Below are 23,694 nucleotides of genomic sequence, written 5' to 3'. Positions count from 1 at the left end.
CAGAGTACCAAGCAGTGGAACACACTTCAGCCACACTAGATTGTTTATAATTTCATCTGTCCAAATCAAAAGCAGGTATTTCTTTGAAAAATATGTTTTAAGCCAAACATAAGGGTTACTGGGCTTAACAGACGGTATATTACTGACTTGTTATAAAAGCAAGTCAGGTTACATGATCTTATGATCACCTACTACCTTTAAACTACGGGAATGATGTTTATTGGCAACTGTCAATTTCGTTCTCTCTTTCCTGTATAGACTGACTTGTCAATGCAAATATTTTATCTATAATAATCTACCTATATTTAAAAACAAGTTCTAGAGGAGAGAAAAACCATAAATCACAGTTCTGCAAGAAAAATCATCCAGTTTACTTAAATAATTTTTTCTTAACCTAACCACTGTCTTTGTGTTCCACTTATCTGACTGTTTAATGTAACGTAACACACTCATGCTACTAGACAGAAGTCACTTAGAGGAACACTTACTTTTTGGCAAATCCCCCGTGCTTGAAGCTGAAACTGTTCTGCTCCTGTCATGAGATGGGCTGCTCTCCTCTCTCTCTGTCACAGTTGATCCTTCAGAAACAGCAGAACCACAAGCTACAGACTCTAGAGCCCCAGAGAACACTGAAGCTGAAAATTCAGAGAACTGTGATTCTGGTATTTTATGACGTCCATTTGGCAATTCACCATTAAACTGTTCATAGGAGCTGCTATAAGAGTAATCACTTTTTGCATTTGGCTCATCAAGATTATACTCCTCTGGATTTGGACATTCTTCCTCTTCCTCATCTTCATCTTCAATCTGTTGTTCCAATAGGAATGGGCCGTTCACAATATGGCCATTTGTTTTGGGGGATTCTATCCACTTAGGGTCTGTAGAGTCAGTGTTGACAAGATCCTGCTCAACGTCGTCATCCTTTTCAGTGTTTTCCTTCTCTGTGTCTTCTTTTTCATCCTGATCTTCTGTTTCACCTGAAAAATTTCAGTGAGCAACACATTAGATAGTACATCAATAAACCAGATTGAAATCAGGCATTCACCATTTTTAACTCTTCAGTAACTACTTGACTTCTGACATATCATACAAGGAAACACTGAATATCACTGAAACACATAAAGACCTTAAAATCTAAACTAAAGGCAAAAGAAAGAACTAATAAAGCTGCTGGAAAAATTGAGACTGGAAACTCGCTCAGGAGGAAACAATTCAGAAAAGAATAACGTTATGAAGAGAAATGTATGAGACCTTGAAAGCAAGCTTTATAAATCTAGAACTCAACCTGTGTCAATCATGGAGTCATCAGAGAAGTAGGAAAACTCTCAGTAAGAGAAGAACAAAACCAAACCAAACTGAACTACAACCTCAGTAGTTAAATCTTCATCAGGACTGAAGAGCTGACAAAAAAATGAGGGAAGCCAGAATGGAGCTGGACTGTAACAATTATGGTCCAACTCACCATGACTAAACAGGAATTTTAACAAGACATCTCAAAAATTTTAGTTAAGAAGCTGCAATCATTACTACCTCATAGATCATTCAAACAAACAATGCAAGAAGAAAAGGGGAAAGCAACAATGATTCCAACTACTACATTAATGTTATAGAACACAATGCATCCTATTTTTCTTCTCCCTCACCAGGATATGCAGTTATTCCATTCAATGGGGTATGACAAATGACTGTTCTGTCAAATTTTCTACGTGTTCTTTTGTGGTATTTGATAGCTACAGACTGCTATTGATGGTTTTCTTCACTCCTACAGAAAATTTGATTTTTCTTTATCTTTTTAGGTTTTGTAGTTACAATTTTACCTACAGGAGAAAATTAAACAATGATCTAAGACAGTTTGAAAATTTTGTTCTTAGCACCAGATACAATACTGCACAATTACTTTCCAGTCTGAAATGGTAAAACTCAGGGTCAATAAAAGCAGGTAATACTAACCATCATCATTTCCAGGTTCTTCATCGACTACCTCTTCTATATCAGCTGTTTTTAGTTTCACCTCTGGGTGGTACTCATCTTCTTGTTCATTTGATGGTACAGCTGAGGTTACATTTTCTTCTATTTTTTTCCTTTCCGCTTCCCGCTCTAGTTCTTCTATTTCCTGCAGGCGTTTTTCTAGCAGCTCAGCTTGTCTCTTCTGTTTTTTCTTCAGCTTTTTCTTTTTGTTTTTGGATATTTTTCCAACCTTAAATATTAATTAAAAAAAATCTTATCAATTATTCTCAAGGCATCTCAAACCAAACTCACCTGCAGTATGATTACTGCAGCATGATTTTTTTTGAAAATACTAGATAGCAATTAATTTAGTAATTATACCACTTTTTCCATTTTACTTCAAATCAGGAATGATTAGGGTTATATGAGGCAAAAAGCCACCAAAATTTTACATAATTTATCATGTTTTTACATGGTTGTTTATTAGCTACATGAGCAAAATACATCTAAGATGCCACAGTAAAATTCCTATGATCCTATAACCTCAAATAGGCATAATAATCTTAAATGTCAATCTAGATTAAGATACGATACTGTATGTGGAAGATTATCTGCCATCATATTAGTTATTTGCATATAGATTTAATACATAACTTCTCTCTCTGTACAATGTAGGTAATGACCAGCAAAAGAATGCTGAGAAAAAAGGCACATGAAAGCTAAAGAGACTGAAAACAGTGAAAAATTTTAAACAAATCCTGTGTTGTTCAGCTATTTCCCTGTGAAAGGAAAGCATTTCTATTATTCCCTTCTGGCCCCAAACACATGAGTCACAAACAACAGATGGCCATTCTGAAGTTTCACATTTTATATAACATAAGGATTGAAAAACTCAGGTACGACAACAAGGAAATGAAAAATTAACACATCTGAGCTAGAACTGAAACACTTTCTTACATTTTAACTTAATTGTGACTTCTGTTTTTACTATTGATAAATGAGATGTATCCAGTTTTCATTCACTGTCAAGATATCACAGCAAGAAATGCTCACATAATTATTTTCTCAAAGGTTTATCTGTAGATCCTGTTATCTTCAAAAGAAGCCATGGGATAGTCAAAATAAGACAATTAATTTGACAGTTCTGTTAATTTTCATCCATGTTGTATGCCCACTGAAATTATGTATGTTCTGTACACACAGAAAGCAGGTTTGACCATAAATATTTCTAAACAGCTGTATTACCATTAGTTATTTGCTATATGCATATGGCAAAAAGATCTTTCAAACCTCATAAAACTCCCTCTCTTTTAAGGCCCCGATGATTAAGGCCTTGATGCCCTGAAGCTATCTGCAATGCATGATATTTAGTGCATGCACCCATATTTGTCAGGATTTGAACGAATGGATTATTCCTCAAGAGATGAAAAAGGCAATGCTTAACTTCCTTTGACACAGCTATAGAACTGCATGTCTGTGAGAGTTTCCATCAGAGAAATACTGTGCTTAAAACTGGTAAGGCCAAAGACATGAAAAGAAAAATGTTCTTTGAAAGATAAAAGCTTTATTCAAAGGCAGCCTTTAAAAAAGGTAGACACTACTAACAGTCTAATAACTATTAATACCAGCAGACACACAGAAAATAAGATAGTTAATATGAATTATATAACAATACTTACAGGCTTTTGTTGTGGAGCTGTACTCACTAAAAAGAAAAAAAAAATAAATAAAATAGATATATTTTTACAAAAACAACTCTTTAATGGAAGCAAAAAGCAGTAGAAATCATGTAAAAATATTCTTAAATTAGTAAGGCAGTGATTTTTTTGTTAGCTAGATTTTTTTACTCTTTACAAGTGTTGACTGAAATCATTTGATGTCTCCACTAGAGCACCTGGAACTGGAAGGAGCTGGCAGCAATTTGTGTTTAATGTGTTGTGGTTGGTGGAGAGTTTATGAAAGTCAGAAAGGAAAGTCTGAATCTGTAAAGAATGGACAGAAAACATCAAATGACTGCAGAGTTGTCACAGATTAAATGTATGTAGTCAGCTGACTGAGCAGGTATAGGCACATTTAAACAGTTCAGGGAATATCAGCAAAGATACAACTGTGGTGTATTCAACAGAAAAGCCAAATATTCATGTTTCCTTTATTCTGAAACAAGGTAGTTTGACTGCTAGGGCTGGAGGCAATAAGAAGTGCCTAAGGCAAAAAGTACATCACAGAAAAAGCACCTCCAGCAGGGCCTCTTCCTAAGCACCTCTGAGAAGGATCCCATCAGTGACTAGGTCTGATGAGATTACAATACTGACTGTGAAAACTGCAAGCCACATAAAACATCCCACCAATAACCAAAACCAGTAGAAATAACCTAATATGGGAGACAGAATCAAAGTGGAAGTGAGAAAGAGGAAGTAAACAGGGCAGAAGAACCTCTCATGAACTTCTTCAGGCAACAGGCATACAGCAATTAACGAACACAAAATAAACCACAGAGACGGAGTTATTTTATAGGTTCAGATTCTGAGTGAGTTTGGGAAAAACCTGCTTGTGTGCCCCTGAAAGGGCAAGGTTTTCAAAAATATTCTTAAACCTGAGCACTATCACTGCTATAAGAAGAGAAATTATGCAGAATCTCTTCTTGGAAATGCTGTCAAGAAAACACATCTTCAGCTCCTGTGTGGAAAGCCATATATTTAATTACAATTTTATAAGAACAAAGTGTGATAAGAACCCCATCAGTTCCTTAAAGTACTATTTATTTTAATGTCAGCAAGAAATATAAAGGCTGCATGAACAAAATCAAGCTACTTCCCACACAAATAACACATAATCTTTAGCTATGTGATTACACATTATGTAAAATTCAATACAATGTACTCACAAGTTATAAGATTTTGCATCTAAAAATGTATAATGCTGTGAAATGCATTTTGACCACTGTATTTGTCCCTGATACAGCAGGCATTTTTATTATACCTCAGAGATTTTAATCTGTGATATATTTTCTGACAATATTACATAGGTAATAATTTCTCCACTGCCTAAAACTGATGTGCTCAACTGGCAAATTAATAGCAACCATAGTACCAAAGATCACCAGAAAAGCCACATTTCCTCCCTGTTAATCTTTACTGATTGCTGTGAACCTCTTCACCTTGGTTTCTCCTAGCTAAACGTAATGTACAGTTCCTATCCAAACTCTTGGCAGGTTCAACATGGAACATTTTACACCCCTAGGAAGAAGGGCGTATCACGAGTTCAGTTAGGTACAATACATTCCATTTTCAAGGGTGAAAAACTACGAATCTAAAACTTTTTAAATGCCTCTTGAGAATCAGTTATAACTGACAAGAAGGCAGATAATTTCAACAAGGACGCTGATGAACTTGGAATTAGACATAATTTAGATAAGATTATTAATTATTGTCAATATTAGAGATGCAAGCTTCCAGTGTGACTAAAACCCAGGCATTAAAGTGTGTGGGGTGGGAGAGTAAGTTTATACCAATAAATCTTTTTCTGTATCTGGGGACCCAGAGAACTTGAATGTGCAAAACCAGGAAGAAAGTATTTCTCTGATGGTTTCCAGAGCAGGAAAAAGAATTAACCAGACATTCATTTTTCTCATGCCATTACTTAAAATGTTGATTTTCATTGAAGAAAATACTATTAGCAGTAATATACTGATGGAACTTTACTACACTGCATTTAAATACACTGTCTTACCTGCTGAGCCAGAGGGGGGAGGAGCACCAGCTTTCTGCCACTCAGTAGCCTCAGCAGCCATTCTACGCACATAGGCATCATCCACACACATCAAAATATTTTCTGGCTTTATATCCGTATGAATGATCTTGCACTTGCTGTGGAGGTAATCTAGACCTTGAAGTACCTAATTACAAAAGCATTTTAAAAAAACCTGCTTGAAACTGCAATTAAATTTCTTATTAAGAAACTCAACTCTTATCTGCATTTTAAAATAAAGCTAGTTTTATCCCAATGCTCAAAAGTACTCAAAAATTAGAAGAAAGATATTTCCAGATCACAGTGTAAAAACGTAATTTTCCATTGTACCATAGAATTATAGAACTTTCTGAAACAAAATTGTTTGAGGCACAGTAACACCAGTGCAATAACTGAATTGTTTCATATTCAACTTTCATAAATCAGTTTTCAGAACGTGCACAGCACACATTTTGTCCAAGTAGAAGAAAGAATAAGTATCTAGATTATCCTTACTGACCTGGAAGTCTTACCAGACAATGCCACTCTCATTACTCCAAACTGTTAATTCCAATCTCACAAAAATTGAAGCTTTTTAATCTCCCAGGACTAAGCTGTTCCTCTTTTCTCAGGTATGAAGTGACTGAATTACTTGTAACTTTCACCTTTTCTTACATTCACAGAGCAATTCAGGTTGGAAGACTGTGTGACCCAAACCCTCACCATTTAAGCCATACAGCTTCAAAATTGTATTTAATCTCAAAATCAGACCAGCTTGCTCAGAGTCTTTATCCAGGTCATTTCCAACTACCTCCCAAAATGCAGATAGCATAACACTGTAGTTCTAATGCCTGACTATCCTCACTACAAAGAATTTCTTCCTACTACGTAATCAGAATTTCTCTTTCTGTAACTCATAAACACTGCTTCTTGTCTTATCTCTGTGTATTGACAAGAGAAGTCTAGCTCCATTTTCTCTATCTGTGCTGCAGAGATGAAAAGCTTCCCCCTTTACTAGCCTTTTCTTCTTAAAACCAGCCAAACCAGTTCTCCCAACACCTTTCATTCATCATATGCTGCTCGCCCTCTTTGTTGCCTTTCAATAAACTCACTTCATTAGGCCAATGTCTTACACTTTGAACCCAAAACTGTACTGAGTCCTAAAGAACTGAAACAGATTCCTTATTCTGCCGCCTACAATCCTGCTAATTTGGTCTACTACATGGTTAGCTCTGGCCACCACAGGAGCCCACCACTGACTCACATTCAGCTTTTCTCCCACAACCCCTCACGCCAAGCTTGGCATCCAGTCTTCACATTTTCAAGTTGTTTATTCTTATTCATAACCAGTCCAGCAAGGTGCATCTCCGTCTTGTTTCCCTGTTGATACACAGCTCACCCCATGCTACAAAGTTGTCCTCTACGCACTCCAGAAACTTCCTTGAGTGCATGTACCCCACAGAGCAGACATCAGGGTGGTTAAAAGTAGCCCGAAAGAACTAGCTTATTCCAGTTGTCTGAAGATGCTTATCATCCACTTCTGAAACTGGCAGCCTGTAGGAGATACATACCAGGATGTCACCCTTTTTGGACTCCTCTCTGACCCTGGCCCATTCTACAGCAGATTTAAGCATTTAAGCTCACGAAGGAGGGCTAAGGAGAATCTCCATCCTTTTTGGGATGCGGGGGGAAAAAACAGTGACATCAGATGAGGAAAAGGCTGAGGTACTTCATGCTTTCTTTCCCTTGTCCTTCAATAGTCAGATCAGTTGTTCTCTGGGGACCCAGCCCCCTCAGCTGGGACACAGGGACAGGGAGAAGAACAAAGCCCTTGTAATCCAAGGTGAAATGCTAAACCCCTAGGCACACACAAGTCTAAAAGGTCAGATGGGATTCACCAAAGCGTACCAGGCTCATTGGCTTGGAGGGGTGCACTGTTTCCTGGGTAAAACTGTGGATGGATGGATGGGCCCACAGAGTAGTGGTGGTGGTGGACCAGCTGATGGCTGGTCACCAGTAGTGTTTCCCAGGGTTTCATGTTGGGACGGTCCTGTTTAATATCTTCATCAATGACCTGGAGGAGGGGACTGAGTGCACACTCAGTCAGACCGCAGATGACACCAAGTTGGGGGAGCATGCTGATCTGCTGGAGGGCAGGAAGGCTCTGCAGAAGGATCTGGACAGGCTGGATCAATGGGGCGAGGCCAGCTGAGTGAGGTTCAACAAGGCCAAGTGCTGGGTCCTGCACTTCAGTCACAACCACCTCCTGCAGTGCTACAGGCTGGGGGCAGAGTGGAAAGGACCTTGGGATGCTGGTTGACAGATGGCTGAACATGAGCCAGCAGTGTGTCCAAGATGGCCAGTGGCATCCTGGCCTGTATCAGCAATAGTGTGGCCAGCTGGACCAGGGCAGTGATTGTCCCTCTGTACTTGGCACTAGTGAGACCACACCTGAACTCCTGGATTCAGTTCTGGGCCCCTCACTACAAGAAAGGCACTGAAGTGCTTGAAGTGTGTCCAGAGAAGGGCAGTGGAGTTAATGAAAGGTTTGGAGCACAAGTGTGATGAAGAGCAGCTGAAGGAGGTGAAAACTGTAAAAAAAGGAGGCTAAGGAGGAACTTTATTGCTCTCTGTAACTCCTTGAAAGGAGGTTGTATCTAGGTGAGGGTCAGTCTCTTCTCCCAGGTAACAAGCAGTAAGACCAGAAAAAATGTCCTTGATTTGAGCAAGAGGAAGTTCAAATTAGATATTAGGAAAAATTTCTTCACTGAAAGGGTTGTCAAGCATTGGAACAGGCTGCCCAGCAAAGTGGTGGAATCACCATTCTTGGAGGTATTTAAAACATGTGTAGATGTGGCATTTGGGGACATGGTTTAGTTGTGGACTTGGCAGTGCTGGGTTAACAGCTGGAATCGATGATCTTCAAGTCTTTTCCAACCTAGACGACTCTATGACATATGCTTTTTCCTTGCTGAAACACTATTTCTCCTTACAATCATCCCTCAGCAACTTGATTTTCATAGCATAGCAAAAGAACATATTTTGAAAGAACACTTCCTAGTGAAATGGTCTGAAGCGTTTCACCTTTTTAAAACTCTGACTCTACGAAAACTAAAACACAGATGGACAGCAATTTTTCAAATAACAGGTTATTTTCATTTATAATCTGTTTTTCAGAGAGAGACAATTTTTGTTCTTCATCATCATCCTCCTCATCATAATGCATTATTTCCCACAGTTCTGATGATATATTTAAAAAGCATGATGTCAACCAAAACTGCAATTTAACAGGAATATCCTTACATCCATGAAGAAAGACTCATTGCTTCAACTTTTTATTTTCTGAAGTGGTTCAGGAAACTCCTTTATCTGTGGAAAACCTTGATTAAAAAAACACAATACAACTGTCCGAAAACCCACCAGTATGCGGAAGTGCAGGCTACCCAGAAAGATGCTCTTGCAAACCCCTGAGAATGCCCATAAAATTATCTTATCTTAGATATTAATTAGTAAGAGTTCAGTTCAAATATCATAAATCCAACCTTCAAATTGTTAACAATGGTGGCAAAACCTAATAAAATTACAGAAGTAAACCTAATTATTAAATAAACCTGATTATTAACAAATCTTACCTGTCGAATTATACTTTTTACACAACGGATAGGAAGGCCTTGATAGTTGGACTTGATTATCCATTTTAGAAGATGATGTCCAAGTACTTCAAAGACCATACAGACATCTGGGATTTAATTAAGGATAATTTCCAAATAAACTTGTTGATGAGATCAACACAGACATTTGCTTGCGTACTGGCTAAAGCAATCATCACCCAGTTTAGAGGGAAAGCGGTTCCCCCTAAAGTTTCAATTATATATAAACACATACAAAACCAGTGCCCAACTGCAGAACAAATTAAAGTAAAACATTTTAATTACACAAATCTTATCCATTATTTCTACATGTTAACAACAGCACCAGGATGAACAATTAAATAAGTAACTGTAAAAAGTAACTAATTCATTTTGTTCTCTTTGAAACACTTAAAAGTACTGATTCAGCCTATTATCTCTAGTTTCTACTAAATTTTAAATTATCGGCATAGGAGGTTTTAATAACGAAAGCGCACAGCAACAGTGTTTTAGAAAATGAACCATACTAAAAATCCTTATTAGGCTCAATTAAGAATCACTTCACAACAAATACCAGAGTAGTAAGAGAATGGGTCTCTGACAACCTACAATGCCAAAACATTTAATGTGACCCAGCATTTACTACTGGCCACTGAGAGAGGCCAACAGTAGATTATTAGGGAAGATTATTAGGAAAAAAACAAGGTGCAGGAACTTCCCGTAATTTGTGGTTCTCTCTCAAGAAGAACAAGGACTGGTTTGATGAAAACAATCAAGAGATACAGGAATTGTTGAGGAAGAAGAGAACCACCCACCAAGAGCACCTTGCACTGCCATCCTGTCATGCAAGAAAAATAGCTTTTCGTCTTGCATGCAGCAGGCTCCAACAGAAACTCCGTGACATCCAGAACAAACGGTGGATCGATCTAGCTGAAAAAACTCAATTATGTGCAGATATGGGTGATCACAAAGGATTCTATGAGGCCCAGAAAACAGCATACAGGCCTACATACCATACTGAAATTAGAGCAAAGGTAAGAGGTCTAAAGACTGGTCAAAGCACCTTGTGAAGAACTGTAACGAAACTGCTGCTAAACTTCATCTCGCTTCATGTTCCTGAATTCCTGTATTAGAGGAGACACTGAATAGTCATTTCCCAATCATACCAATCAGGTCTACTTAGAACATTACAAAACTCTGTTCATTCAGAGGAGTCTTGGTTTCTGTACCCCACAATGAACAGAAGTCACTAGTAGAGCACCTAGCCTTCACAAAGGATGAGCAGAGTACATCAGCTCTGCAAGGTTTATTAACTGAGCCCACGCAGGGAAGTTGCAAAGCTACAGCAACACCAGATTTCATAAAGGCAAGACACTGCAACATTCAGAAATGAAATTTAGGACACCCACCCACAGTACTTCAGACCACTGCTGCTGCAGACTCTTCAGTGCACATTCCTGCCATTCCTCACACTTACAGAAGTGTTAAGCCTTGCCAGTAACCAGAAGAAAAAGGGCTGCAAAGAAGTGAATGACTGAAACGGGAGGGCACCAAGAAGTAAGATGTAAGAGTAATGGCAGAGGCAGACAAAAAGAACAAGGGTCACAAGAAAGAGAAGTGACGCCTACCTGAAAAAAGACTGCAACGTTTTGCTGGGAGGACTCTGACAAAGTCAAGGCACACTCAGTACTGGAGAGACAACTGGAATGGGGAGAAGACGCAGAGCAGGCTCAGTGTTGGGAGCAGGCATGCGAAAATGTGACTGTTGTCTGATTTACTATCCTGGTCTCGAAAACATTAGCTGTAAGCCAGACTGTCCACAAGCAAGAGTCTGGGAAAAGTTATGCATTAACTATCAGGAAACTAGCCTTGCAAGCCTAGGACCCTCCTACAGCACCAATATCCTGACAGGTGAGTAGGTCCAAAAAATCCTCCAGTAAAAATAAACCCGCCCAGTGGACATGCCTCTTGTGGAACGCTCTTCAAAGCAGCATGGGGGATGTCTGAAAGGGGAAAACGAAGCAAAGCAGCAAAAGTGAGAGCAAACATAACATTAACCAGTTGACAGGCTTAAGTACTGAGAGCTGTTCCTTCTTGACTCAAATCCTACCTGTAACTATCTGTCTACAAACACACATTACTAGAGCATTTAGGTGAGGGTTAAAGGCTAGTTAAGCTAAATGAAATGAGGCTCTAGTACCAACACAAAAGACTTCAGGAGGTATTTCAGCTGCTTCTGGATTGGGAGCATTTAGGTGCCATGGCATTTAATTAATGCTGTATATTCTTTGGAGATACATTTATTACAATCATTATAATGTTTCCTTCTTTATTGTGTCACTTGTCTCTCCAAATTCTTGTTCCATTATGTGATTATCTGATCTTTACTTAAAAAAAAGCTACACTCAAATGAACCTTTATTAAGGCTCTAATAAATATCCAGTGCAAACAAAAATAATAACCTACCTTACTGAAAACACCAAAGTACCCAAGTTCTGGAGTTCTGTTATTTCATGACAAAACTGTAACTGCCATCTTTTTAAAATATACAAGTAACTAAAAAATTTTCAGTCTAATGGGGCATAACACACATTATTAGAATTCCTCTGTATATAAACACTTATTACAGCTCCTAGGAGAAAGATGACTGTTTGCAGATACACAGTGCAGGCCAATGGCTCTGCACATTCCCAGCTCTGTTCTACACTGGTTCTTGATAATTTTTCCTGTTTGGAAGCTCCATGATATTTCGTGATATTAGCCATCCAAAGGATTCACCCACCACTCTTCTGTCTTGCTTTAACTTTTAAATGTAATCCATAACCAATAACTGAGCCTCTAAGAAGCATATGTTGTTTTAATTTATAGTCAAGGAACAGATCTTTAGTGACTTGCCCAAAGGAAGCTGGAAACAGCAGACCATGGAAAAAATCTTAAATTACTCTATTTCTCTCAACCTGTTCAACTCAATGACACTAATGCAGCACTGATATGGCATTTTAAAAATGTAAACAGCAGCAAAACATTAAAATCAATTACTTGCTCCCTCCCAAGAGAACATGCACTAAAGATTATTTTCCCTAGAAGACAAAAATGAGTTGATCAAATAATCAGTGCAACCAACCCCTGCTCAAATAACTCAGGATGCATAAGATACCTGGTATCCTATTTTCATTGGTAGCCTTCAGACAGCTGCAATTCAAATCTGAGTCCAGTATCAGGTCATCCTGTATACTGGCACTTGTCTGGAAAATCTATTTCTCAGTAAGGCAAGGGCATTTGCCTTCCACAATAAAACTTCTATACTGTCAGAGTTTTCAACATGAAAACTGTAATAGAATAAATCAACATGAGGTGTCCAATTTTAATCAGCTAATACAAAGTTACCTGAACCCTTAGCACATGATCTCTTTTGGTTTTGTCAATGTAAATGCTATATTTCAAAAAGATACAAGCCTGGATATGCTTTCAAAATATTATCACTAACAAAATCTACTCTCCACACTTAGAAACGGTTCTCACCTTTAATATAGTTGTATACATACATGTGAATCTTAGCAAGAATTTAAGAACATTACTGGGAAACTGCTCTGATAAACGGGTAGGAGTTATTTCTATGTATAGTTATGAATGCATTTTCTTATTCCCTATTTCATAATAAGAGTTTTACAATAAAAACAGTAAATAGAAATTTTTGATTTCTAAAACTAACTTTTATTATTCTTCAATTGTACAGCTGTCAGCTGAAGACCTGAAGTACTTTAGCCACATTATATTTTTGTGAATAGCTAGACAAAATACAGGTATTTATAAATTGCTTCTTCATGAGCATCTAAACTCATAAATTAAACCTATTTTCTGGTAGCACAACAGCAGCATCAAGAAACCCGACCCAGAGTTCTTTGCTGTGTTAAGCAATTTCTTTGATCATCATTTATATTCAGTTTGAAATGACTACTAGCAACTGTATGGTTTATTTTAATTCTTTCTAATTTGATAATAAAACTCAGGGGAAAAAAGCAGACTATACTAATTTCACTTACATTTAAGCGCCTTTCTACCATGGTAGCTGACCACTGACGCAACCATAGAACACATCAAACTGGGGAAAAGGAGTTAACACCAGTTTCTAACCAAGAATACCTGACCCCACACTCTCATTCTCACTCACCACATACCCAAAGGCCCCATAACTAATGTCAAGAGACAGATGAATGAGATGAAAACTGCTGCACACTTTTCTCTGGAAGGATGCTTGCTAGTGAGCGTTCACATTTACTGAGAAGTCACCTACATTCCTCTCCTTGATGAGAGCTGGTGAAAGCCACCTTAATCTGATCTGCTGAAGATTGAAGGCACATCACCAAAATGCAGTATGAAGTTCTCTAGAGGAAGAACTGTCTCTGTCTGGTGGTATGACACCATGAACAATGAGGTCTGCTATTAGGGCTCCAAAACACAACAAGCATACACATAAATACCAGCTATAAAAATTAATGAGAGCACAGTAATATAATAAGCTGCTAAAATATGTAATTAGCAAGGTAACTCAGTTTAGCTCAATTCTAAAATCAGACCCAAAATTTTCCCAAGAACAATACTCAGTCATATTTTACTTTGTCTCTCTCCTTTCCTCTCCCCCTCCTTCTTTTTTAAAGGAAGCGTTTGAAGGTGAAGCTTTACAACTTTTCCAAAACAGGGTTAACACCTGGCCAAAAGATGATCACATGAACAAGACAAGAACCTCCACATCCTCCCACTTCCCACAAGAAATCAGAAACCAGCTTCTTCGCACTTTCTCTTTACCAGTCTAGAACAAAACAATATTTCTTGTAAGTTTCAGTTATCACAAATGTTTTCATTAAAACTCTAGTTTTAAAGCAAACTATCTGCAGTTCTACCACACCATGACAGGATTCATGTGATTTCTTTTTAAATTTTGCATTGTGTTTAGAAAAGCTAGGTTACTTTCACTCCAGGGAGTGCATTACACACTGGACTACTCTTTGCATCTACTTATATTTTGGTGTTTCTAGTTTACATATTTAAAGTAAGAATAACTAGAAAAAAATCCAGAGCTAATAGACCATTTTTAATGAAGATGCCATGTTTTCAAAAGGATACGAATTCCATTCATTCCAGAAATTTTGAAGTCATCGATTAGCTGTACAACCATGTCCTTGTTGGGGTCATTAGGGTCACTTTCACGAACCTAAACCAATAATGCAAACACTGACATTTTAGGAAAAAATTCACTTTAAATACTAATTAGTTAGATTATTATTAGTAGTATTGGTACTGAACACTGTATTGTAAGAGTGGTACTTACACATTTGAGCAACTTTATTTCATCCAAGGCTGTCTCTGTATAATGCTGGGCACTTTTTACAACTTTCATTGCAACAAACCTTTTTCCCCTTGAAAAGAACAGAAACATTTTTAACACATACTCTGAGCTAATACAAACATGGTTTGAAGGTTGGGAAATTTTAAATAGAAAACTTCATAGTCTTATGTATTCTGACAGAAAATACCGAAATTACACTTAACAAGAACTTTTAACAGTACTGTTACAAGCCTAATTTATTGAATATTTTGTTGTCTTGGTGCTAATGTCTTTAAAAGAGGAATCTGCTTACACATTTTATCATTTAATCAAGGTATATTATATTTTTTATTAAAGATACAACAGACATAAAAACATTAGCTTATTCTCGCATGTTCAAAACACGAGAATTCAATAAGCAAAGCTAATTTGTCAAAGAAAATAAAATTACATTTATTCTGAGAGCTTTTATAAGCTATACCCTTAATCAAAATACAACTGTAGTTATCTCTCTGCATAAAACAATAGCAAACATTTACATAACTTTATCATGCATGTAAAACAAAAGTTACTGCAGACATAATAAAGTAACATATTAAAAAAAAAAGTGTATGGAAATAAATAGTTTTCTTACTGCATATCCCAGCATAGCCAGACTGTAGAGAAGTGTCCCCATCCTAACTTTCTAATAACATGATACCGGCCATTGAAAAGATCACCAATTTTCACTGGATGATAGCCTCCTTTCATGAAAAAATGAGTAGAAAAAGAATATTCAGAAAACAACAATAATTCCCAGGTTTTCAAGTCATTCTTGTACCATAAATTTTCCTTCTCAAATTGTCCTGTACTATAAATAGAAAATCTCAAGAAAACTTTAATGTCAAAAATTCTGCCTTGCTTGGCCTGGAGGGAAAAAACTCATGTCCTGTAACTACTGTAGAGTTTATTCACCCTTCTCTCTTATGGTTTTTATTTATGGTAATATTACCATCTGTTCTGTATTTCCTCAGGCTTATCTTCCACTTCACAGACAGTACAGAAGAGATCTACATTATTTCTTTATCGTATTTGAAGCTTCTCCAATCAACATACTTTGGATGATTGCAGAATCTCAACAGAGATTGTTTTAATTCCCATTTGCTTTCTAGTAATAAAAGCAGCAATAAAATACTTCCTGAGAAAATGTTAAGAACAATGCAGACCTTACTGCTGCTCTTCTGCTTGGCTCGTGACCCACAGCAGCAACACATTTTTCTGATGTCTGAGGGTTTTACAGTGAGGAAGAGAGAGTAGGCAGCTATGGGCTTTGTCTGAAATGCTCTTTAATTACTAAAGTCCGCAGTCCTAACTTCCACTACTACACAGGTCCTCCAGAGCCTCACAAGACAGAAAGGCCAACAGAACAGAGTAGGCTGAAACTCAGGTTTGTAGGCAGTGTGAGGAGGTGCAATGAAGCCTTTTATTTCCTTTTTGTCTTGAGAGGCATTCCTCCACCCAGTCAAATACAGGGAAGCTAGTGATCACACAGGATTTTTATTCAGACCTTAACACACCAACAATAACATCCACAATTCTGCCTAAATTGCAAACAAATAATAAAGTTGCACCATGAACCCTCCAGGACATCAACAGCAGCAGACTCAGAGCAGCTGCCAAGGAATCACTTCTTTGTCTCTTTCTGGTCCTTCACGATGTCATGCCCAGCTGTCCTTTGGCAGGATCCTCCACTATTGACTATTCCATTTGGAATCAGGAAAACCTCAGAATGCAATCTAAGTTGCTATATTTGTTTTGAAAGCCCCTGAAAATCTTGTTAGAACTGGTACACAGTTAAGACAACAATGTGAATTTATAACTTAATTCCTTGGATTTGAAACAGGGATGTCTCTCTTATCTCCTTTTATCTGTGGAAGTGTGATGTCAAATCTGGATATTTTTATATTTTTTTCCTGCTAATAACATCTTCTGCCTTAACAGAAGCTCAAGGATTTATTTATGAACTTCTCTCAAATGCTTCCAGAGCAGATTAATAAATTTAACACAACTGTACAATAGAATTCTAAAGATTACATATTCAACAGAAGGATAAAGCTTAAATAAAGTATTGTGTTAGATGTTGGTATGTCTAACAAACTCTAAAACACGCATAGCTTTGATCTATGTATGTTAAGGTGTAACTTCAAGCTTAGCAAACAGCAGACACTTGGAGGCTTGCTCACAGCTTCAACCAAAGCTGACCCATCCAACATGGTTGCAGCTGCCCAGGCTCCCACACATGATCCCACTGCCAGAGACTCCAACAGCTCCAACCCTCCTTCATCAGGGAAGCAGCAATCACAAGTGTTTGTCTTGGCAGGGCAGGTCTGAGCCAAGCGACAGCAACAATTTCAGAAGAGCAGCACAAGTCCCCACTCCCTCCCTGCCCAGCAGGCACCAGAATGAGTCTGATGTGCACAGGCAGCATGGACAGAGCACCCTCAGCTCCTTTAGCCTGGCACGTAGGTGAAGAAGTTACATCTTTTCCACGAGAATTCTGCACAAATCTATGAAGACCCTGATATGAGAACAATCTTTATACTCTTAACCCATGAGAACTGCACGCTTACTATGACACACAACATTTCATTTCACATATCATTAGGTGTATAGACACCAACATTTGCAGATAAAAAAGTGCAAAGGAAAAAGAAGGCCCTGGTCCAGGAGCAGTACAAGGCATAACAGGGGGACTGAGACACAGGGATCTAGACTAGGATTAACTCTCAGGACTGCCCTCAGGGGAAGAACTCCCCATTCCTCCATCACTAGGAGGCAAGTGTTCATGAAAGCTGCCAGGGCAACTCACCTAGCAACCTAAAAAGATACCTCTTACTGTGCCAACCTCAGTAAGGATGCACACATTGCCAAGCGGGAACTCCTTATTTCCAAAGAAAAAACCAGACCACTTTTGGAACACCTCACCTGTTCTACTCTCCAGGAAAGGAGGGGGACATGGACTTACTGAGAGTAAGTATTGACTATTATGCTGTCCATTTGCAAAAAGAAACAGTATGAGACACATATGAAGCCCAAGTCTACTGCAGTTTCATTATTAAAGAAATTTTGCTGAGCAAACACACAAATGTGAATCCAGACTGATAGAAAAATTAGAATTTTAATTTGTCTTTTTAACCATCCTTCTAGTAACAGCTGATGAAGATATTTAACAATCTGGATAAATATAATCATTATTTAAGACAGCTATTGACTGTTTTAAAACAAAAAAAAAGAAAATTCTACTATTTGGTAAATTTTTTCCATAAAACTCTATCCAGAATTATGAAATCATAGAGTGGAAGGTTAAGACAACATACAGAAATTCTACCTTTCCTTTACTGAAAAGGTTTGCATTTGTGAAAGGAATCAAGTCTGATGACCTGATACCAAAATTTATGTAAGAGACTTTCACATAATTCACCATCACAGGATCATTTCTTCTGAACTGAGTTTTTGCTGCATTTATTATTGCACAAAACCAGTGTGAAGTATGAAACATTATTCTCTATATAATAACTTTTTCTTTACAAACATATAGAATTAAAAAAAATTAAATTTTAACACCTAATTTTAATACCTCTCTATGGTTTGCTAACAGATTTCAAAATTCAACAATATAATTATTTCTGGAACACTTGACAATTTTCCTAAATATCCAGTTCTATTAAGTCATTCTCTAACAGCCAAATGACTTCAGATGTAAAGCACTCACAATTCATTCAGTCTTTTTCACTGCCAGAAGGATGTGGGCCTTCAAGTATACAAAATAATGTCCACAAATAATTTTTTTGCACTGAGCAAAACAGTTGCTTTTTTAACATGTTAACGGCATAACACTCAATGATGAATGAAGACTTTAAATACACATAAAAACATGTTTCTAAGAATAGTTGCCTTGTAAGGCAGCTTTTGGCATACCTGTGCTTCAAAGTAATCAAAAACTTCTGATAATTTCTTCCCATCACCGACAGAAAAGAAAACACCATATAGAGGAAATCCAAGACACTAAAGTCAAATTAATAAACTGAGGGTTGATACATTATTTTAGTAAACTCTATGTGTTGCAAGTGTAACAATACTATATATGTAAAACCCACGTTATTTTGGTCCCCACACCACTGTCACAACTAATTATAGCAATACACCAGCCTATGTGACAGATGCCAACAGTGGCAGCATATTCTCTGACTATATATATTTCAGAAGATACTTTCCACTGCCCTAAGCCACAACAGGAGCAGTTTTGGAAATAATCAGTTACCACTCCTGTACACATTACTCCCTGACCATTCATATCAGTGACATATGCACTTAAGGGTTGTGGACAATCAGGTAGCAACACAGTTAAATGCATTTTAAAAACTGCTGTCATCCTGAATGTAATGAATGTAATTATTTCAGTTCTTCGTGATACAGAAAGTATTTCTAAAAACAGTAACATGAAAATACCTATGAAAAATTAACTGTTTGGGAAAAATTACGTACTTTTGGGAAAAAAATACAGGCATTGGAAAACATACAATGTATCAGTGGTACTGCTGATAACGTAACAACAAAAAAAAAAAACAAACCTGTTTTACTATTCACTGCAGCACACACAGGAAAAAAAAAAGTCTCTCACAGCCAGCTAGCTACATGCATGCAAGAAAGAGGGTCAGAAAAATGAGATCATTATTCCTGAATGCCTCCTGAATGTATTGGTAATTGTAGTTGGCTCGTTCTATGTTTGTATAGGGAATTATTCCCTTTGTGAGCGGGATGAATGGGAGACATCTCCAGGGGGCAAGGAAGATGATCAGAGAAGCAAAAAATTCCAATTACATCCATGACACAACAGGCTCTTGAAAAAATTCGTCAAGTGTTTCAAGGCTTTACACAGAAGAAGAAAAACTAACTTCACTGTTTAAGTACCCCTTGAAAAATTATGAAGTTGGACTTTTGATATTTCCAATCCTTACACAAATAAATATTTGAGAAGTATTTAATATAAATTCAGTGATACAAACAGAAGTCATGTCACAGATTTAAACAGGTCCTGGGGGAAGCCCCCAGGGAACAGAAGTTAGTCTGTTTTACACATATGGCTGTAAGTTGTCTTTCACATCAGGTGCTGATTTGAATAGATCCAACCTCCTGATTAAAAAAACTACAGTGACTATTTACTAACCACCATGTTACATGGTCAAGATGCAAGCCCAGCACACAGTAACATAACCTTAAAAATAAAATTAGTAACAAAAAATACTCAACAGGAAGTTAACAGGCCATATGTTAAATTCATTTAAAAAATTAATTATATACTCTTCATCAAAATTGCCCTCCTATGAAATTTCAGATTAGGGTTGAGAAGAGATGAAGTATGCTCTGAGCTTCACTCAAAAACTCTGGAAGGCTGCCATCTTGAAGATAAAATTAGGAATAAAAGAGACACTCCAGAAATAAATAATAATTTCCAAATCTTTATCTACCACCCTGTAAATAAATATTAGGCTACCCAAAGCAGAAAAAGATATTCAAGCTAATAAAACATCTCTCAAAAATAATGGAAATAATGTGTCTAAAAGCCATCCCTGGAATTCTTTACCAAATAACTTATTCATTCCCTATACTGAATATAAAATATGCAAACAGAAAGTCTCTATAGCCCCAGATCATCCCAATCCCATTCAATTCAGATCCTTATAGTGAGCCTCTTGCCAGTTGAACTCCAGCAGACTAAAAGAAGGAAATGTACTGCTCAGTCTTACAGGAAATTAGGGTCAGAAAACAGGTAAATCATCCACTGGAACAACAAAAGCGCTGCTCTCGTAGAAACAAATAACAATCATGACATCCCAAATGAACCAAAGCTTGAACCACCTTTAATATATTTTAAAAAATTCAAAGCTTCAGGATCAGAAAAATTTAGAACTTTTATGCATATAATTTTTCAGGAAGCCTGCAAGTATTCTTAGTGCAACGCAGTTCGTTTTAAAAGCATACAGATCTCACTCCTGACCTGCTCTAGTTAAAGAGGTAACTCATAAGCAGGCTGTCAACTTAGGACTATTTTTTTTTGTTTTGTGATCTAGCTTCTGCAGATGGTGGCATTTTGCAAGAGATACTGGAACAGAGACAACAATGGATTGTTTGAAATTAAACGCAGTCTCTATTTCAGGAAAGAATTAAGTTGGGGCCTTGAAATGCTTAATCTCAAGGAAATACAGACTTTACAAGTAAACAGATGTTTAAACAAATCCTTATGCACTGATGGAAGATGTCAGAGATACCAAGAGAGTTATCTTAAGGAGTAAATGTGTTTTAACAAAAATGATAGAAGAAAACAAAAAACAAAACACCTGAGCATGCTTTAGTGACATGTTTTTCTTTTCCCTGCTGCAGATTTCAACAGTTAGTTGGAGTTTGCTGGTTTTGGCTTTCATTACTGGCATTTGTAAGCCACTTACACATTTGAAATGTCATATATTAATAAAACTTTCACACTAAAATGAAATAGTCACTTTCCACTGTTAAATCTGAAAATACAAAACACTTATTCCAGGCTGGGAGAGAGGTTTCTTAAAATAGCACATCTCCAGGCTTACACAGAAACTCTTGATTAAGTAAGACTTTATGATATTTGACATAGGGAACTGTTTCTTGGTATGAGGAATACAGAATACCAGATATAGTCAGTGTTCATAGAGTGCTTTTCAGCTGTTCAAAAGCATTAATCTGAAGTGATAAAACTTTAATTTAGTTTCCTAAAGTATATTCATATTCTTGAAATCTACAACAATAGAAAACCCAGAGTTGATAGACCTGTTATTTGCGGTTTTTCATTTAAGTACAGTATACATTTTACCCTAATGGGAACAGACCTACAACTTTAGCAGTGACATTAAAATAAACTTAAGTATCGACACTATTGTACTGCAGTCACACTTTTATGTACTTAATAATATTTAAAAAATTAATATAGCAAATACAGAAATTAAGGAAATTGAGATAAAATGAAGATGTAGAGAGCCTCAGACAATGCTGAGGGCTGTGAAAGACAGCAGGTGGAAAAGTATCGTAACATCTCCGGATAGTGCAGGTAAGAAAAGAAGAGGGAAAAAAAGATACAGTTTACAAAATAAATGTAAGTAATGCTGTTAAAGGCATCAAGGCATTTTGGAACTTTTTTTTGGAGTGAGAGGGGTTGTTTTGTCTTGGTTGGGGTGTTTTTGTTTCTCTTAAAACTCACATCAGTCAAGAAAATTTTCTTCTCTATTCTTTTAACTAGGACATCAGGAAGAAAACAGGGATGGGGTATTTGTATATTTATTACAAAATGTATAAAGCTATGGCTAGGTAAAAAACTACAGCTGAAGACAATTATGCATCTGGACCTGAAATGAGTAGTTGTTCCTAATTCTAGTATAAATAAATTCCATAATTAAAGACCAGTTCTTTAAAAATCTCCCAAGAACCGTAACTAAGACTCGCACTGCAATGTTCACCCTCACCGACAGGGGTGAACTGCACACACCTTTACAGTAATCTGCGGGATCCTCTTGCTCCTCATCGTCGGACCCCAAAATCTCCTCCTCTGGCTCTGGTGGGGTGGGCTCCGGCAGGGGTGGAGGTGGGGGCGGGGGTGGAGGTGGAGGTGCAGAGGGAGCTTTCTGTTGAGGCTCTGGCCTGAAAATAGAAGAGAGACCACACTTGGTAAAGAGCTTCCTCACAGGGGTCACCCCATCCTCCAGAGGGGATGAAAAATGCTTTGGGAAATACCAGTGAAGCATCTCATGTCCTCATTGCCATTTTTCATATCCCCCATAGGACCACAGGGAGGCATGGACAGAGAGGCACCTGACCAAACCAAAAGCAGGTCTCAAGTGAATTTGGACTTACTCACTGGCACAGCTTGGAAAAGATACATAACATTTATAACTGGATATTGACAAGCTTTTAAAACTCCTGACAAGCAAATGAGATGTTACACACATCTTGAGCACAACTGAGAAGAAATACTTTTCAAAGAATATCAAGTTATGGAAAAGCTCCTGCCTGCTAGCTGAAGTAAGAAAGATCTCACTAATACAGAGCGAGAAACAATCTTCAAGGGACACTGACCCAAACCTTAATGCACTTCTCTGCATCTGTAGCTGCTGCTAAGACTATGGAAAGCTGTATCAGTATACAAAGTACTGAAAAAGAGCTATTACAAAATAAGAGAAAAAATTAATCTTCCTAAGTAGCCTATGATGCATTCCCAGAACATATGCTTTAAGATACCATATATACCATATGCTTTAAGATGTGCTAAATAAAAAAAATCCAAACAAAATCAAACGACCAAACCCCAACACCGCCAGCCAAGAGATGCTCTTCTGTCTTGCAGTTAGCTCCATTTTAGAAAAAAACAACCAAAGAAGTGAAATACAGTTTATATTTTATATCCTATTCTGACTAAGGCTGTACCTGGTATTTCTAAACACCTAAGAACTACTCACATTTCAAAACTGAGTATTTTCAATACACTTAAGTCCAGGGTTGAAGTGTACCTGTCTGTCAAATAATTTAGAAAGCCTTCTCCAAACAGGTTGATGTTATTTTTTGTATTCATACTTCTTACAAATAAAAAATATATACTTCCCAAATACATTTGCAAAGTAACTTCAAGCATTTATACCACCAAAAGCTGCTTAAATTTATATCTACTTCAAATCTAACATGTCTGAAAAAGAGCATATTAACAATATTCTGTCAATCATATGATTAAAAAACAGAAACCTAATTTTTCAGCATCTACAAAGAAAATTCAAATACTTCCTTGATCATGAATAAAAACTGCATTTATCCCACTCCTAAGTCCTCTTCCTTATAATTCCCCCTTTTTCTTTTTAAACACTGCAATTGTTCAAGACAGACAGACAGAGCATTTGGTGTCGAAGGGAACGCAGTTGGTCATAAATAAATTTCACTGGCAACATTCACCACCTGCACAGCAGCTGCTGTTATGCCTTCGCTTTAAAGGACATCACTGAAAGTTGTAAGCAC

The 23,694-nt window shown here is 37.3% G+C and overlaps 1 protein-coding gene across 5 annotated transcripts in view; it reads right to left on the bottom strand.

Moving 5' to 3' along the window:
* The window catches only part of SRPK2 (SRSF protein kinase 2), a 140,201-nt gene that overhangs the window by 22,282 nt on the left and 94,225 nt on the right, over positions 1 to 23,694 (bottom strand). For all 5 annotated transcript variants that reach the window (XM_027639590.1, XM_027639591.1, XM_027639587.1 and 2 more), the window contains 9 exons: positions 22,181 to 22,332; positions 15,263 to 15,371; positions 14,632 to 14,719; positions 14,427 to 14,514; positions 9,306 to 9,412; positions 5,677 to 5,842; positions 3,627 to 3,652; positions 1,951 to 2,197; positions 489 to 977 (listed from right to left, as the gene is read on the bottom strand). In XM_027639590.1, the coding sequence (XP_027495391.1) occupies positions 489 to 977; positions 1,951 to 2,197; positions 3,627 to 3,652; positions 5,677 to 5,842; positions 9,306 to 9,412; positions 14,427 to 14,514; positions 14,632 to 14,719; positions 15,263 to 15,371; positions 22,181 to 22,332 (1,472 nt within the window). The remainder of the gene's footprint in view (positions 1 to 488; positions 978 to 1,950; positions 2,198 to 3,626; positions 3,653 to 5,676; positions 5,843 to 9,305; positions 9,413 to 14,426; positions 14,515 to 14,631; positions 14,720 to 15,262; positions 15,372 to 22,180; positions 22,333 to 23,694) is intronic.

Source organism: Corapipo altera, unplaced genomic scaffold, assembly GCF_003945725.1.
Source record: "Corapipo altera isolate COAL_440 unplaced genomic scaffold, ASM394572v1 1b, whole genome shotgun sequence".
NCBI lineage: Eukaryota > Metazoa > Chordata > Aves > Passeriformes > Pipridae > Corapipo > Corapipo altera.
Note: the sequence above shows the minus strand (reverse complement) of the source record. Positions and strands in the feature narration are given on the sequence as shown.